Below are 17,943 nucleotides of genomic sequence, written 5' to 3' on the forward strand. Positions count from 1 at the left end.
CTTTGTATCAAATAATTGCTCACTCCTTTTGTTATAAATAATGAATAGTAAAGTTGAACTTTGATTCTTGAAATAACTGATGCATAAAGGAAAAGATGTGCTCTATCAAGCCATCAATTTTTAAAGCAAATAAACTTTCTTTAACCTTTAGAAAAAATCTTCTTTATTATTCATTTATAAGTTATTTTTTTCAATAGATTACAAACAAAATAAATATGCAGAAAAAGTCACAGTATCTCTTTTTGACTTGTGGATGAAGGCCAGTGCAGAAAAAAGAAATGCTAATTTTAAGTATTTAAAATATGGTAGAAAAGAATCTTTTTATTTAGCCCTTAAAGAGAGGTGGAATGTGCATAAACAGGGAGATTAAGACTCAGCTTTGTAGGTAACCAGGAAAATACTAGGTTTCAAGATTTGGAATTAAGACCTGAATTTTAGTTAGCTGCAGGTGATATGAAATTTATTTTGCATTATGGATCTGTTTTTTTTAATGTCCTTTCAAGGAATACAGTTAATTCTCAAAAACTCCTGCATGCTTTTGATTGCAAGATATTAATTGTTACCCTTCATTCAACACTAGAGAAGATGCTTCCAGTTTTGACATAGGGTGAGGCAATTCCAGTTCTCTGTATGAAACTAAGTAGTACAGCAGTAGATCCTAGGAGTAAATTAAATACATTTCAAAGATATATAGATCTGCTGTAGTTTTTAATGTTTTTTTGGTTTGTACTTCTTTAAAATTCAAGAATTAATGGTAACTTTACTTGAGGAATATCTTAAATGTTTTAAAATCATAATGTAAGTATTTTTCCTTGTTCAGTTAAAGCTGGAGTATACAAATCATGCCATTACTCAACCATCTAGGTCCTTCAAGGAAAGGAGGGTGCTCTGTTTCTTAGTCCTTAATTTTAAGGCTTGACTGATAGGGTAGAATTGCTTCTTAGAATCTGTGAAATGATATTTTAGCAGAGATTATTAAAAAGAAGTTGTCTGTGTAGCTACACTGCTTCCTGATTCTTTTTCAGCCAGAAGCTGAAAGAGTCAGTGGCCGGTTCCAGCGCTGGGTGTTGTCATCTGTGGCTGAGAGACACCAGGCTTTAAGTGCTGGGGAACGCACACAAGGCTATGGGTTGGTCATTAGGAAAAGTATAAATAACTCTGTTGCCTTTGTCACATTAGAGGGCCGCAGTGTTCACCATTTTCTATGGCTAGTGTAATTGTGTTGTTTTTTATAAATTTGTGGGAGAATACCTTAAAAATTTCGACTGAAATATTATTTATCAAAGTACTGTAACTTACACATATATTGTTTGCATTCATAGATGAATCTGTTACCCACCTCTCTTGGTGTTTTAACGTATTTTAAAATATCGCCAAGATTTCATGGCTAGAATCTAGTGAAGATAGAATTTCTGCCGAAAGGAAATTCTTCATGTTTCAGTGTTGACTTTGGCTGCAAGGAGAAGTTGGAGCTTCATTATCTCTTTTAGAACAGAAATTTTAGAAACCAGCTTTACATCTTTCTGTGTAACTAACACTTTCCTTGAATTATACACGTAGCTGCTGTGAACTGAGCATGTTTGGGAGCGCTTTGAGGAGATGGAGCTCTGCGGGCATGGTGGCCCCCGCGCCAGCGCTGAGCCCTGGGCCAACGGTGCTGGGAGCTGCCGAGCACACACCAGGTAGTGTGTATGCTCTGTAGCCTGGGAAGTTTGGGTTAATTTCACTGTAAATGTGGACAAAGAGGCGATTGTCAGTGCTGCCTGGCTGTAGAAACTAATATGAGACCTGGATGGCAACTGACTAGTCTTCAGGTCTTCAAACATAATTGTTGTAAACAACTGACCTGAAGTAAGCAAATCTTTCCTAGCAGAAAGGTTTCCTAGGTCACAGACTCTGTAGAGTAAAAGTTATACAGTGAAAGTTAAATTAACCTAATCAGGCTTGATATTATATAGGCTGTACCTGTGCCCAGAGTCTGACACACACCTGGTATGACTTGCATTGGGTGGGTAGAACATCTGGATGTTCATGGTCTGCCTGGAGCACAGCCAGCTTCTGCTCTTTTGGGAGGGCGTACAACATCTGCACAGCTTTAGAGCTGGCTCAGGTTCTTCTTCCAGCTCAGAACGTAAGAAAGATGACTTCAGGTCTGTTTGCACGTCTGTATAAGCATTTAATGGTATTTAAAGATTTGCAAACTGGCAGTACTGGCTAGCAAGTGGAAGTCCAAAGACAAGCAGAGCCACAGAGTTTTGCCTTTGATAAAACACTATCCATTGCTGATTATTGAGCTTTTGGGAAGTAAGATAGAGCTTGTGGATTCTGTGCTTCATATATAGCACATAAAATACTTGGTGTACTTAATGTTGAGTTGATTTGATAGATTAGTATGTCAGTAAGATGAAAGATTAGGTAAAAGGGAGTAGGAGATTCTACCTTGAAAAGTCATGGACTTATTTGAGGACATCCATGTCCACATGGGATGTGAGGTTCACAGAAAGTCAGTGTGGTAGTGTTTTGTATTATCATTGGGCAGTGCCAATCAATGCAAAAAATTTCTAAGATTAGGAAAGAGTATTACTATCTGTGTATAAATATGACCAGTACTTTCTCTTTAAGTTTTGCATGTGGTGAGGAACCTCTAGAACAGAGTTTGCTGGCAGTAGTTTGTAGAATTCTGGTAAATCCAGGTTTTCTCTTAGGATATCTTCTAACAGTCCCTTTTTGATAACCTGTTCTCACTTAAACCAGTTCACTTCTGTGATCCTAGAGGATGCATATTTCTGCTTCTTATTTTTGACACTTAATTCAAGTGTCCAGGTTAGTCACTTGGGTGCATTTAGAGCTCTGAATTTTGGTAGGCAGAGCTGCTCTCTGGCAGTGCCTGCATCTCCATTGACACTAGAGGTTAGCAGACTCTAACATATGTGATGTGAATTTTGTAAATTACTCTCTTGCAGATCAGGGAAACAAAATGATTTCACTGAAGACATTAGGAAAGATAAGACAGCAACATAAAGGCTCAGAAGCATGAGAGAGGCGAGAGACAAGACGAGCGTACCATCATACCAGGTGGCTTTGTCTACTGGAGAAAATAGCCAAGGTCAGAGAAAAAAATAGTCTCTTGGAAGAATTCCCTGGGTGCCCAGAGACTTGCGGTGAACTGCAGGGGATCACAGCTGTACAATTCCAGAGGGGCTCTTCCAGCTCCTGAAAGTCCACCAGGCAGGGAAATAAGTATCTTGTTGTGAAGTATTTCTTGCACTGCTTTATGAAAGATGGCATAGCATTACTCTCAAAGTATTTGGTTATACATGGTGCATAATATATCCCCTCTGCGTATTTGTAACCTCTGATAATGCAAACAGATCCCCATGGTAGTCACTAGCTCTTGTTTCTGCCAGTAGAACCTGGAACCAATGGGATGTCATAGACGTCAGCATCGATCTTGTGACAAAGCAGGTGAAAGGGTGGAAGGTGTAATGTGGCAAAGGACCTGTGTTGGCATCTGGGAAGGTTGCAGCGCTGGACTCTGACAAGGGAGAGCAGTCTTGTCACCAACAAGTTACCAGGTTCTCATCCAGATATGCAAACTGGTGTATAAAATTATAAGTGTTTAGATGGTTCCAAATTTTGAACAGCCACTGGAGAAAAAATTTACATTACCAGAGTATATCCAGATCTTGAAAGCAAAGGGTGTTTCTGTGCTTTGCATAGAGTCTAGAAATTTAAACTCCTGTGTTGACTGAGGCTGATTACAAGAAGTCTAGAAGTGCCCGTTAGGAGGAATGTAACCAAATCTGTAAAGTCTGTCCCTCAGCATTTTTATTGTTTTATCATTATCATAGGCAGTTTGTAATTTATTTTTTTTCTGAAGCACAGAGCTGTTATGAAATAGTTATGTAATGTCCAAGGCTGGATATCTGCTGACATTTGAAAACTATTCAGTGAGAAGTATGGTGATGAAAAATGAGAGGTATGTCTTTAACACATGTTCACTGTAAGACAGGAGGCAGATTGTGGAGAAGTTATTTCAATCTTTCTTAAGAATATCCTAAATTTTTAAGAAGCCACATCTTATATGTGCAGAAGATATACTGGGAAACCTGCCTAATGCATGTGTTTCCATTTTCACAAGAATAGCTATCTAGTATTACCCATTGTAACCATGCAAAATAACACAATTTGCAAATTAATATAATTTAATGTTAAATGCAGCTTTCAATTTATTTTCCCTATGTTATGCACCATGAAAAATGCTTTCTAGACTTACTCTAAAGCTGCAAATACTCAATTTATTGTGAATTAAAAAGCTTTCTTACGCAATTCCAGGAGACTTGCATGCAAAGCTTTTGCATGAGCAATGTCAGGAGCTGGTGAGTGACCATGACTTTGTGACTCTCCTTCCATCTGCCTTTGGGGCAGGGAGGGCTAGCGTGCTGCTGGATAAGGATCTGAACAACCAGCACTGGTTGTTCTGGTACTTTATTCCTGAAAAAGTTAAATGAATTTGCTTCCTTCTTGAAGTAAGGAGAACTGAATTTTGATAAGTATAATGCAGTTGTGTTTATATGTACATTAGAATTGAACTTCTTCAGTCTGATAATTCTTGAAGGAGAAAAGTATTACTTTTTTTTTTCTCCTCAATAATAAAATACTAGTTTATTCAGTAGGTTTTGCAAGTAACCTCCTTGCTTAGAAAGTTGCTTCATTGAAAACATGAGATTACTGATGATTACATTACAGCTGGTTATGTTTGCTATGTAGTACTCCATCTTTATGGTGGAGAAGAGCTGCAGAATAGTCACTTATTTTTTCACACACGGTTGTGGTAAATTTAAAATATTATCTACCTTCTGATCTTCTGAACAAGTTGATATATGATAATATTTTAATGATATAATATTTTAATGATATATGATAATATTTTAATGTGTGTGTATATGTGTATGATGTGATGCATTCAAAAAATGTGAAAAGACCTTCTGGAGCAATTATTGCATATTTTTAAAAAGCAAACGTTTCGATTGACATTAGAAGAGAGTTTTAGCAGTGTAAACCAGGACATGATGGAGCTTTTGAGAAAAGGAAGCAGAAGCGAGCGGTGGTTGAGCAAACCCTGCCCACAGGAAGCCTGACACATGCACGGCTCTTCGTGCCTCTGGCTTCCTCATCTCCCTTTAGATATTTTCTATCTTGCTTTTGCAAAAGTTGCCGTGTGTTAGATGGCAGCTCAGAGGGAGGTTCCTTGTCACCAGTGCACAGGGACAGCCACGGCACGGCAAAGACTGGAAGGGTTTGCTAACCGGCTTTTCCATAGGCACTCCAAGAGCGGTCCCCATGACCAGAAAGCGGCTCTGGAACATGAGAGCCAGCGCTGCTCTGAGCTCGCTGTCCTGTGGGACAAATCGAGTAAGTAGGGGGGTTTTGCTTGTTTTAAAGAGATTCATTCTTGAGTTTGCAGAGTAAGTGAAGAACTTGCGTGTTTGTAATCAAAATTGGCACTGATCTGTGATACATTTTCGCAGCAATTTTACGATTCATTACCTAAAGGTATTAATTTGGAGAACAGCATATGGCATCGGGCAAGGGGAAGTGGGGGTCTGGTTCATGGACCTGTGGATGGGGGGAGAATTAATCCCTCGTCCCTTCTTTTCTCTTAAAGCACAGTTGATTTGTTTTGGCAACTCCCACCCCAATTTTTACTTCTCAATTACTTCCTTTATTTTCAAATTATATCAGCTAGTTCAGCAGAAATAGAGAACTCATTAAAGATTGTAATATTTAAATTTTGGAATAGGCAGACATCACTGCACAGATTTAACTTTTTATCATTCATTGTTTTATTTTAATGGATGTATACATCAGAATGCTCTGTACAGTGGTAAACAATATAAAATTGTGTTTGGTTTAACTATTACATATTAATTTAGTGTGGGAATGCTGACTATCTTTTCTTCATTAGTGAACAGTTTACAATATTAATTGTAGGGATGAAAACTTTTCATGATTGTAGCAAAAGTGAGAGATTTAAGAGAATATCCCAATCTAAGTAAATTGACATTTGATTTTCATTTTTTTCTTTTAAAGCTGTGAATTATTTTGCAAAGCAATTATTGTCTCTGTGGTTAAATACTTGTTTTAAAGTTACAATATGATAATTGATGATTATTTCGTTCCAGATTTCAGATTCACGGATGGATTTGAGATAGCACAATTAGTTGAAAATAGGCCTTACTGGAAGTGCTTAACATCAGTGTTACCATGAAGAAAATCAGTGTTTATACAGCTCCCTGCTTGCAATTTAAAATATTATATTAGTAGGGAGTGAATCTGTTTTCAGAGGATAAGCACTAAACATGGGAACAAAAAGGTGTTAATGCATTGACCTAAAATAGATTCAATCTAGGTCTCCCAGATGAGATGAGAAAGGATCGACTAGTTTTGTTGGGAAGATAAATGATGAAAGTGCATAAATTCTGAGCTTCCGCTTCTCAAAAATGTTTTCAGCTTGGTAAAAATAGATGCATGCTTCTGTTTATGTAGAAGCTCTTTTTTATGTAAATAGCCATTTGAAAAAAATAACACTGAAGCATTTTTGTTTATATAACATGAAGAAAAAAATGCTATTGACCTACTGACACTTACAAATTGTGACCCGTTTGTGTACAAGTCTCTACAATTTTTTGTCGCCCTCTATTTAAGGCTGGCTTCCTCATGTGACATGCTCCATGAGGAAATGGACTGTCATGTCTCTTGATGATAAACATGGTGAAAATGGCTGTTCTGCGAATGCTATTTTAAGTCACAATTCAGCGCAGTGGTTGCACGCATTTTTTTCTCAGCCAAAGTTACTGAGCTGGTTGCTGAATGGTGGTTTATTATGTATCTTTGGGTTTGGGTTGAAATTCTGCATCTTTATCCTGAACCTTTACTCTCAATTTGTAGATATATTATTTTTTTTTAATAGTAAATAAGAATACTGTAGGTACACATGGACTGAGTCTACATTTCAGGTTTCTCATTTCACTGCCACTGTAGCCAAATGTGTAATAGAGGAGATAAGGAGTACAGTGGAGGGACTATTTCTGTCTACTACTGCCTCCTAACTTTATCTTTACAAAAATACATCATCTGTGAAAATTATTTGTAAAAAATGAAACTTCTGCTGGTGCTCTGTGTTGCTTGTTTGATTTTCACCTGAGAATTCAATGTCATAGAATTGTGTAGGATCACTGAATTCAGGTTGTCGATTAATTTCACAGAAAGTTTAATGACTAAGCAGTGTTTCTAAAACATACTGGTCTTTGTCTTGTAAGGATATTAGAATATTCTCAACTATTCTGCCTGTATCATTGCAGCTTATGGAACGTTGGTGTAAGGTTTGGGTGAAGCTACACAGCAGACAGCATGAATTACTACTGATGTTTGAGACAAAAGCACTCTTTTTAATTACTCAAAAAATTTGGGAAGTGATTTCTCAAAATCTTGTTGGTTTAGGTTTGAGGTAGAAAGAAAGTTTATGTATTTATAGCTGCTGCAATGAAATACTGTAGCAGATCTGGTCCTGTGTATGACTCTTTACAAGCAGTTACTGTGAAGCTCCGGGTTTGAAGAGAAAGGAGCTGCTGACTTTGTTTTGTCGCTCATCTAGTGTCGTAGGTTTGAGTGATTTGCCATGTGGTCCATAGAGGTTTTTCAGTGGTTGGTTTTGAAATTTACCATCTTTGCTTTGTCTTTTTCATATGTAAACCATGCAGTTTTTCTAATGTGCCTTGGATTCTTGGTTGCTGCATGAAACGAATGGATGTGTTTTGTGAAATCCTCAGAACCCGGTAGGGCAGAGGTGGCTCAGGGCACCGTGGGCCTTGGAATTGGTTTGAAAAAGCTGACTGAGCACACGTGTGATGGTACAGCCTGAACTGGTAACCAGGGCAGTTGTGCGGCACAGCCGGAGGCTGACAGGGCTGCGATGGCAGGCACCACAACGCTCCGTTTCATTCTCCGTTTACATGTCTTGACTGTGACCACTTGAGCTTATATGGAACATGTCTTGATTTTTGTTTCATTTTCGTAGTTGCTTATTGGTCTTTGTAAGATTGAAATGGGAAAGGAAAGGAGAAAGAGACTGCTGTGTTTTGAACATGAAGCCAGTAAGATCAGTGTGAATATTTTATTCTCGAACTGATAAAAATGTTTTCCAGATCTGTGCATAATAAGAGAACACATTAACAACTTAGATAATTAAAATGATCAGGAGAGTCACTAGTGCATCTTGGTCATCTTCGTAGTCTCTGAATTGGAAATGAAAGGGTGATGAATAGTCAGAGGAATATTATTTGGTCTCTGATTCAAAATAACATCAGTGTGCTTTCAAATACCATGGAATGACTTATATTTATCTGAATAATGTCTATATACGTGTGTGGAGAGAAATATACATGTGAGGTACGAAATAATGTACAGAGTACATTGTGTGAACTGATTAAAGCTTTAGAATAACTACGAGTTGGGTGCAAGTCAACAGATAATTCTGGTCTAAGGTTGCCATGGAAACAACCAGTGCTTGATATAATTGAGAACATCTTAAAACCTCCTGGTGTTTGCATGCTTTTTTCCCCTGCCATTTTGAGTTGCTTTAGACATGAATAGGTAGCATTGGTCAGAACAGAAGTAGTTAATGAGCAAAACCAAATACCTGTGTCCTGAATATTGATTTTTGTTTCACTGCTGGTATTTTGTGCTTCATAGTTTGTTGCATCACAAAGAGCTCGTAAGGAAGAGCAGCTCTCTGGATTCTGTGTGCTCTCTCTTTCCATTTAGTGTGTGTGTGTGTGTGTTTAAAGATTGAAGCAGAGATTCGGTAGAGATGAGCATACTTCATCAACTGTTGGATTAATATTAGGAGCAATATGTTTCTGAAAACTAGCTTTTCAGCATGGATGGTAAGTCTTTTCTATTACCTTGGGCACTATTTTTTTGTTTCGTCTTCACAATCAGGAAAAATCTACCAGGTTTCCCTTTCTTGTCTGCAGAGCTGCATCGACTACTGATTTCTTTGTTTTTGTTTTCAACTCGCTGTGGGTTTCTATTAAAATCTACTTGTCTGAAAGATTTGCTGGTTTTATTAAAAATTTTGCTTTGCATAACTGGTATTTAGCATTAGAAATTTTATTTTAAAGCTTTCATTTGGAAATAACTGTTACAGATCATTAAGGCACAGAATCCGATTTGGAAAATTTCATAATTCAATTATATAGATGTCGGTTCACTTAATTTTCTGTGCCGCTTGTAATAAATTATTTTGCGTGAATTGATAAAATCAGAGAGGCCTTCTGAGATCATCGTAATCATCACCTAAAAATTCTAAATTGTCTTTTGTTGTTTTTCCTCTGAACCAGCTTATTCATCTATGGCTTTTATTCTTTCTAAATGATGGGGTAGCAGAATAGTTGAGGTCATTCATGGAAGCAGGGATGGGAGTCTTATTTGAAAATAGATACCTGCCTCCTAAGTTTACTAGATCTATTTTAGTATTTGCTTTCCGAAAAATCATTGTGACTACTTATTAAAAGGTACTTTGAGTTTAATGGAATTATGAAGTACTAGATTCTTACTTGGAATATTATTGAAAATTGTACCTAAATGTATGAATTCTGTGCCTTTATTTCCTTAGAAAGAGATATCCTTTGAAAAATGTTTGCAAAAAGCCCAAATATGTTAGTTTATGAAACAATGCCCTTTTGTTTCAGGCAGATGGTCTGGAGCTTTGGAAAATTATTTGAGACGATTAGAGATTGCTTGGAAAGAAAAAGCAGATAATCATGTATTTGGGGTTTGTGTCTGTGTGGTTTTGCATTATCCTACAAATTTAAAGGGCTGTTTTTACGAAGGTTTCACTTTTGTGCATGTCATGAGATAAAGAGTGGGAGGAGTCATATCACTGCTGATACCAGCTTCTGTGCACTTATCTCAGACAAATGTGTGGAGGTCATCTCCCCCGGCATGAACAGCGTGGCTGTTGTTCCCTTGTGTACAAGGTGCAGTAGACAAATGTCAAAGCCAGTACAGTTATAAGATAAGGTCTCAGAACTTTGTATGTACATTGTGAAGATTTACGTTACAGCCTCAGGGCTGCTCAAGTGCCCCTCGGTGCAGGCTGTCCCTGACAAACGTGGCCTGGCTGCCTGTGTGTGCCCCCGCAGCTGTGCAGGACGCAGGTGGCCTCCCGAGCTGACGATGGCCAGCCTGGGCTCGGCCGGGCTCCCACCAGCCTCCTCACGGACATCTGTCCCTGCTCAGCCCCCCTGGAGATGGGGGTTGGTGAAACCACAGCCTGGCTGCGCCTTCGTCTGCCATGGAGAGGGAGGTCTCTCGTTGGGTCCGAGGGTCTCCGCTCATCACGTTGCCAGGCTGGGTTTTCCGTCACCTTCACGCTTAGGTTGTAGCTTCCGTGAGAATTAAGGTTTGTGGAAGTCAGCTTTATGAATTTTGAATTTTGTTGCTTGAGTGGCTATTTTGGTGTGGTTTGGTTTTGGTGTTCTGTTATGATTGAGTCATTTTAAGGTAATCAATTTCCTACAAAATAGGTAAAGAAGAGGTTACAGGTGTTTTGTTTTGTTGGTTGTTATTGTTTAGGTTTTTTTAGGGGGTGGTGGTGGCTTGGTTTTGTTTTCCTTACCCTGGGGCTTTGTTCCACAATTTGCATCTGTAGATTTAATTCGTCTTGACATCCGGGCTCCTGGTTCCATTAAAAATAGAAATAAAGAGCTGCAACTTTTACCAACTGTCAGTTCCCCATCAAAAAGATCTATAAATGAGAAGTCTAATTTTGACAAGGGAAAGTTGACTACCTTCTGCTCTATCAAGAGAGAATTAGATTAAGTCTTTGGAAACATCTCCCCAGTTAAGCCACTTCTGCTTTTCAGTGCCCCTTTGTGGCTCTCTTTGCTGCAGCGGTGTTACATTACACCCTGTCAGTGGATAAAATCAGTTGCTCTCCTTGTGAAAGATTGCCAAGATGCAAGTGAAGCCTCGATGAAAAAGTGATATATCTTCTTCAATTGTAAGTACAATTGGCTTTTTTTTTTTACAGGAGGTTTGTTTGTTTGTTGTTTTTTTTTTTTTTCCTGGAAAGACTTGAAGGAGAAACTGATTTTAGATTTCTTTGGTTTAGGGTTTTTGTTTTGAACAACAGAACATTCTTGAACAGATCAAAACTGGGAGACCAGGTAACTAACAGCCCCAACTCTTGGTTCTGAAAGGTGCTGCTCTGCTAGATCTCCTGTCTCACTAGGAACAGGCTTAATACTCACAAGTATCACCAAGTACAAAACTGGGCTAGTACTTTCAAATACTGCAAATAGAGGGAATTGCTGATACAGAAATTTACATTCATAAGATAGCAGTTACCAAAGATGTGTGGGACAGAGCAGTATGAGGGAAGAATGAGAGCAATGCTGGTAGACTGCTGAATTCCTGTCCAGCTTGGTGTGCACTGGAGAAAAGGAGCAAGAGGGAAGGGAGGTTGGGTCAAAATCTTAGTTATATGCACTGGGAATTGTACATGCATCTCTTAAGGGCAAGGGACAATAAGTAGCAACCTGAAAAGACTATAGAAAATGAAGGATGCCATGGAATTTCCAGGTGCCAGAAGTATGCGTCTTCCTATACGCGTCTCGTGGGACTAATGGTTCCTTTCTTTCAGAAATTCCACAATATTACCTGTTACCCTCTGGTAGCAGACTAGGGTAATTTCTTAGGTGTTGGCCTCAGTTCGTATTTTGTTCTGATTCTTGTATGAAATATTTGAAAAAAGAAAAGGCAACACAGGCATTGCTGCATTGACGTAGTTCTCAAAATGCGTCCATACAGTGAACAGTCCCCCAGGGTGCTTGGTTTGGAGTATAAGCAAAAAATGAGTTTAATAGAATTGGGCTTTCTTCCAAAGGAAAGGGTATTTGGTATGTTGTAATCTTGCATATCTTGAACTGTGACTTACTGTAGTCCTTGTTGTTACATTTCTTACATGTATTTTGTTACCAGTAAGACTTTCTGTGGTTTTTAGTTTACATCTCAAATTGTTTATATAATTATTTGTTCCTGGTGCCTCTTAGAGTTGCTGCTGGTACTGCTGTTGCAGGCTAAAATTCACAACAGGAGGTTCCCAGCTTTAATTATTGAGGTTGTTAGGGGCAATTTTGTAAATTAAACAATGTTTTTGGTGTTTTCCTTTATTCATTCCAGTTGCTGACAGATAGTTCGGCCCATTAAGAATTAATGTGGTTTAGTTTTTTTATTTAATTTTTTTTTTCAGGATTTGCAACTCAATTCTGTGCAAGTTTTATGCCTGCCTTTTATCCAAATAAGCACTGACTGTAACTAGTTTCTCTCTAGTCCCATTCTTTATCAGAATATAGTAAACACTCTTACCTACTTTTTGCTTACCCCAATCCTGAGGCAAACAAAAACTTGTTGTTCAATCAATGCATTGAATTGTGAAATGTGTTTATTTACATAAGACTTCCTTATTCAGGAAGTCAACCTCGCTGCTATTTAAGGTTATAAATGAACTTCTCCTGCTTGGCTGGTTACCGCAGACAGCCCTTTCCTGTAAATATTGAAAGCGTGTTCTGCAGGAGATATGTCAGTGTAGCGATGTGTCAGAAGCTCACATCTCGCGAAGAGATGAAGAGCTGTTTTGCTGATTTACCCTGACAGCTGTGAAGATGTGTCTTACTGATTTCAGCACATTTATGAGAATTGGAGTGGTTTTGCTAATGCAAGTAGCTTTGTGAGAAGCGGCCTTAAACATGAGTGCAGTTAAACCAAGATTGGTGTATCTACTATTATTTTGATACCTTGTATGAAATATTTGAAAAAAAACCCAACAAACACAAGAGTTGCTCTTTTCCAGTAACTTGTAAAGGGCACCCGTACAATGAACAGCCCCTGCAGTTCTTTAGCTTTCAGTATGAAGAAGAAATTAATTTAGCAAAACTTGGGTTACTCCTAGAGAAGAGGGTATTTGTGCATGAGTGTATCTTATATTAGGAGAGGCATTGCCTGCTTGCAGGGAACTTAATAGGCAATGTGCATATCAGATCAACTACCTGCAGATTTATGCTTAACTGTTCCTAATAATCTAACCATGAAACGTGCTCTCCGTGATAGCTGCTCAGTGAGATGTTATCCTCTTTGGTCGCTGGACTTTCACAAAGAGGGAAGGCGAGGTAGTAATATGGAGAGGCAAGTTGGTACCCAGTATGTTCCAGTGCAGAGGGCTGAGTGGCTTAACTACAGGAAAACTGCAGCAAGTGCTGTAAACATTGGTGTGTGGCTTTGACTGTAAGAGGAAAATCTGATTATTATGTATATTTGCATTTAATTATTAGAATTTGCTAACAAACTTTCCTCATGAATGTGATACATTTACATGACACTTTGTAGTAATGCCCTATAGAAAATTTGGTCTTGGAACTCATTCTTAAGATGTTTGGTTGTTTTTTATTGTGCGAGACCTAGACAGGCTGGAGAGTTGGGCGGGGAATAACCTAATGAAATTTAACAAGGAAAAGTGTAGAGTCCTGCATCTGGGCAGGAACAACCCCAGGTTCCAGTATCGATTGGGAAATTACATATTAGAGAGCAGTGTAGGGGAAAGGGACCTGGGGATCCTGGTGGACAACAGGATGACCATGAGCCAGCACTGTGCCCTTGTGGCCAGGAAGGCCAATGGCATCCTGGGATGTATTAGAAGGGGGGTGGTTAGTAGATCAAGAGAGGTCCTCCTTCCCCTCTAGTCTGCCCTGGTGAGACCCCATCTGGAATATTGTGTCCAGTTCTGGGCCCCTCAGTTCCAGAAGGACAAGGAACTGCTGGAGAGGGTCCAGCGTAGGGCAACCAAGATGATTAAGGGAGTGGAGCACCTCCCTTATGAGGAAAGGCTGAGGGAGCTGGGTCTCTTTAGTTTGGAGAAGAGGAGACTGAGGGGTGACCTTATTAATGTTTATAAATATATAAAAGGTGAGTGCCATGAGGATGGAGCCAGGCTCTTCTCATTGGCAAACAATGATAGGACAAGGGGCAATGGGGTCAAGCTGGAACACAAGAGGTTCCACTTAAATTTGAGAAAACACTTCTTCTCAGTAAGGGTGACAGAGCACTGGAACAGGCTGCCCAGGGTGGGTGTGGAGTCTCCTTCTCTGGAGACATTCAAGACCCACCTGGACATGTTCCTGTGCAACCTCACTTAGGCGTTCCTGCTCCAGCAGGGGGATTGGACTAGATGATCTTTTGAGGTCCCTTCCAATCCAGAACATACTGTGATACTGTGATACTGTGAAGAGAGGAGGGTGTTGGTTTTGGTTTTGGGGTGGGGTTTTTTTGTTTTCCTTTTCATTTTGCTTTGTTTGTTTGGTATTTCGTTTTCTTTTTCCCACATGGTAACCATGGAAGTAGATGCATTGCAGAAACAGAAGTGTTAGAGTCTTCACAATTTTAGCAGAATTTTCCATTTTCTTTCTAAAGTAATACCTATTTGACACTGTAAAGTGCTCTTTGCCACTGTAGATCCTGTGGTAGTTGCAACATTTTAGATTACTTGCTGGATAAAGCTCAGCTACAATTATGGAGAGTGGTACTGGACAGATGAAGCTTAATTCCTAATTGCTCACAAAGCACATCAGTGTATGATAATTGAGGACTGTACGTGTTAACACTTCATATAACCTTTTATGTATGAACTAATTTTATATGTAGGGAGTGTTAAGTACTGCCTTTGAAAGTAATTGTATTCAACTTATAACTACTAAATTAAAATTTTAAGTAAATAGAATTAACTTATCTAATAGAATAATTGAAGATTAATAACTTAAAATTAGAATTATTGCTCAGAAGCCTTTTCAGTACCAATACTTTCATGGTCCTGTTACACTAGCACAAACTGGGTTTCCTTCTAGCAAAGGAGCAGTTCTATCTACCCCACATATCTGCCCATTTCCACCCCACCTGTCCCTTCCCCAGGAGAAACATTTATGTGATGAAAAGAACTGGGAGCTGTTTTGGATTAAAATTAGCTTCCCTTGTCCTTGCCTGCCTTCTCTCCGTTACTTTTTAATCTGGCCTGATTCCCTGACCTGGCTGGGCAGTCAGCCACAAAGATGCTTTTACTCTTTCAAGGAAGGTCACGATAGAGCAGCAGTGACTGTGGAAGGACAGGACTGGGGTGTTTTGTATTTATACCAGCCCATACTGAACACTGGATTGCAGCCTAACAAACCAAGCTGCTATTTCTTGGACTTCTAAGCCTTAAAGCACGTGGATTGTTGCAAGAGAGGACACAGATTTACAAATGTGTTGTCTCCGGCAGTTTGGAATTATTCCCTTCAACGAGCGCTTAAAGGGCAGGAAGAAGGTGTGAGAGAGACTCCTTTCCTTAGGCCAAAGCTTAGTTTTAACGTATTCAAGAACTAACTGGATGCCAGTTCTAACTGGTCATTTTAGAGAACTGGGACAAAAAAAAATCAACTCCAATAGGAAAAACGTTGCTAACAATGCTTTAATTTGAAAGGAAAGTTTGGGCAAGAGAGGGAGGTGCCACCCTGGAGGGCCAAGAAACCAGAAGGGACACAACAGCTCTTGCCCACCAGGAATCTGCAAGACAGTTCAGGTCGTGTCCCATGCTTTAGTGTTCAGATGGAGCTATTCTGCTTGTCTGCATTGAGGAAGTCTTGCATGTAATCAATGATTTTGGGTTTGAATAAGAAATCCTAGTTTGGTTCATAGGTTTTGGTTGGCTGTTTCAGGGTATTTTGAAGAGAGGAAGAGTCTTTTGGTGTAACTTGAAAACATAGCATCTGTGTCTTAAGAGACAAGTCACTTTGTTTAATGAAGTATATTAATTTTTAAATTTTTTACGAGCACTGGGTCTGGGTTCTCTTTTAAGCAAGAATTAAACAAGATTAAGCAAGATTAAGCAACCAGAGTTTTAAAACATTTTTTTGTGGGAAATTATTGAATTGGGACATATATGCATGTACAACTCTAAGCAGAGCTACTACAAGACCTGCTTGTGTTTGTGACTGAATACATTTCCTAATTTATGTTATAAACTTGAGGTGTTTTAAACAACATATCAGGGATTCGCATTTTAAGTGGCCTGGTGTTAGTTGGGTTTGGTCCTGTCTCCCAAGAGTGGTCTCAGTTATGTTGTACTTCTGGCATTAGCAGAGTTCACTGCCTCTGTTTGGACCAGTACTTTCTCATTTAAGAAAAAGAACAAGGAGGAAAGGCTGAAAATTGAAGGAGAGGGGCGCGGTAGGGGAATTGTTGTCTCAAAAATAGAAGGAAGAAGAAAGTCAGTCTGACTGTGGCAGTTGTATGCAGTAAGTGAGTATCTGCTGCTCAAAATTCAACAGAGAAAGGCATTATCCCTGATAGCTGAAAACCCAGCTCCTGTTGGTTTGTCTAAATCTGTCACATCTCTTATGCAGGCTGTTGCTGTCTAGCCAGCCAAGGAAAGAGCATGAAAATTAAGTAAGACTTCAGCTTTGTTTAATTTACAGCTTAAAGTTATAGCCTGTAGCACTGAAAATTAAAAACAAAAAAAGGAAGAAATGTTGGGCTTTTTATAGAGCTCTTAACTGTTGCAAATTTGTATTTATAAGAGTGACAAGAAATTGTCTGGCTCAAGACTTCAAAATCACGGACAGGATTAAAATAAGATTTTGCCAGCATTCTGAATTTTGCATTGTAGTGGATGAGAACGGTGTGTATTTTAAAATTCCTGCACCTTGTAAATTAATTCCTGAATGTGCTCCCCCAAAAATCAAATTCTAGTTCTGTCTTCTAGTCTCAGGCATGGCAACTGTAATGGCTCTTCATTTACTGCTTATCCCACTTCTCTCCCTTTTTCTCAATGGTTTTTCCATGCTCTTCCCTACTTCTTCCCATCCCTGCCAGTATTCCTCTGAAGTGTTTACAGTGTGCGGTTAGATTAATTGATGGCACTTCCATTTTAATAGCAAACATCTATGCAGTTAATAATTCTTATGTGATCCTTCATTTCCTAAGAACATTCGGGTTTTGCGTTCCAGCAAATGAGCTCTTTCGGAACTGCTCCCTGTGTTTTGGTTTATTGGGATGTTGTTTGTTTGAGGTTGGTTTTTTTTTTTGGTGGTGTTTTGTTTTGTAACTGAAGGTTCTTAGCCATTGTAGCTGTGTAAGTGAGCTTGCTCTGCGGCAGCGGTTTTGAACATAATTAATGTTTAAACAGAAATGGAAGATCAAAACTTTGCTCTCAAAGTAAAAAATATATATATATATAAATAAGATATTAAACTGATGCAGTTTATTAATCTAATTTTTCTGGCTTTGCATCTCTTAGAGCAGAAAAAAGACACAATTCTCGCTGGTCAGTTTTTCACGAGAGCCAGCAAGTGTCTCACCACAATGGTGATGTATCCTCGACCAGACCTCTATCACACTGGACATCTTTCACCACTGTTTTCACATAGTGCAAAACAGAGCGTTTTGTTCTTGTTGGTGGTCTGTTTCAATGATACTATTTTAGTTTCTGTTTTGAAGGGTTTCCCAGCTATTAAAACGTCAACTGGTGCTCATGCTACTTCCTTTGAGTGTATTAACACTTAGTTGTGTTTTTTTTCAAAGGCTTGCCAGGGTAGAAGAATCTTGCTGAAAGTCTTGTGATGTTTTTCCTGCTAATCGAAAGAGAAATGTAAAGATATTTAAGGCAAGAGGTTAATGGTGTGAGAGTGGGACTGAGAACTTGAATCGTTGGCTTCTCACTTGTTTCTGAAATGTGGTTACCATAACCACTGGATTCACAGACGCATCTATATACATCTCAATAACATTTAAGGCTATAAATATTGTTTTTATAAAAATGAAATATACAGATAAATTTACCAGAATATCTTC

The 17,943-nt window shown here is 38.8% G+C and overlaps 1 protein-coding gene across 4 annotated transcripts in view; it reads left to right on the forward strand.

The window, feature by feature from the left end:
- Positions 1–17,943, forward strand: part of PRKACB (protein kinase cAMP-activated catalytic subunit beta) — a gene marked incomplete at its 5' end in the record, with an annotated part of 70,408 nt that overhangs the window by 30,464 nt on the left and 22,001 nt on the right. For 2 of the 4 annotated variants that reach the window (XR_013922409.1, XM_080348462.1), the window contains one exon: positions 5,229–5,415. The exons of the other annotated variants lie outside the window; for them this stretch is intronic. Coding sequence is in view for 1 of the 2 variants with exons in the window: in XM_080348462.1 (XP_080204588.1) it covers positions 5,229–5,415 (187 nt within the window). Of the gene's footprint in view, positions 1–5,228; positions 5,416–17,943 lie in introns of those variants that run through there. 4 annotated transcript variants of the gene reach the window in all.

This window comes from Nesoenas mayeri, assembly GCF_963082525.1.
Source record: "Nesoenas mayeri genome assembly, chromosome: 8".
Classification (NCBI taxonomy): Eukaryota; Metazoa; Chordata; class Aves; order Columbiformes; family Columbidae; genus Nesoenas; species Nesoenas mayeri.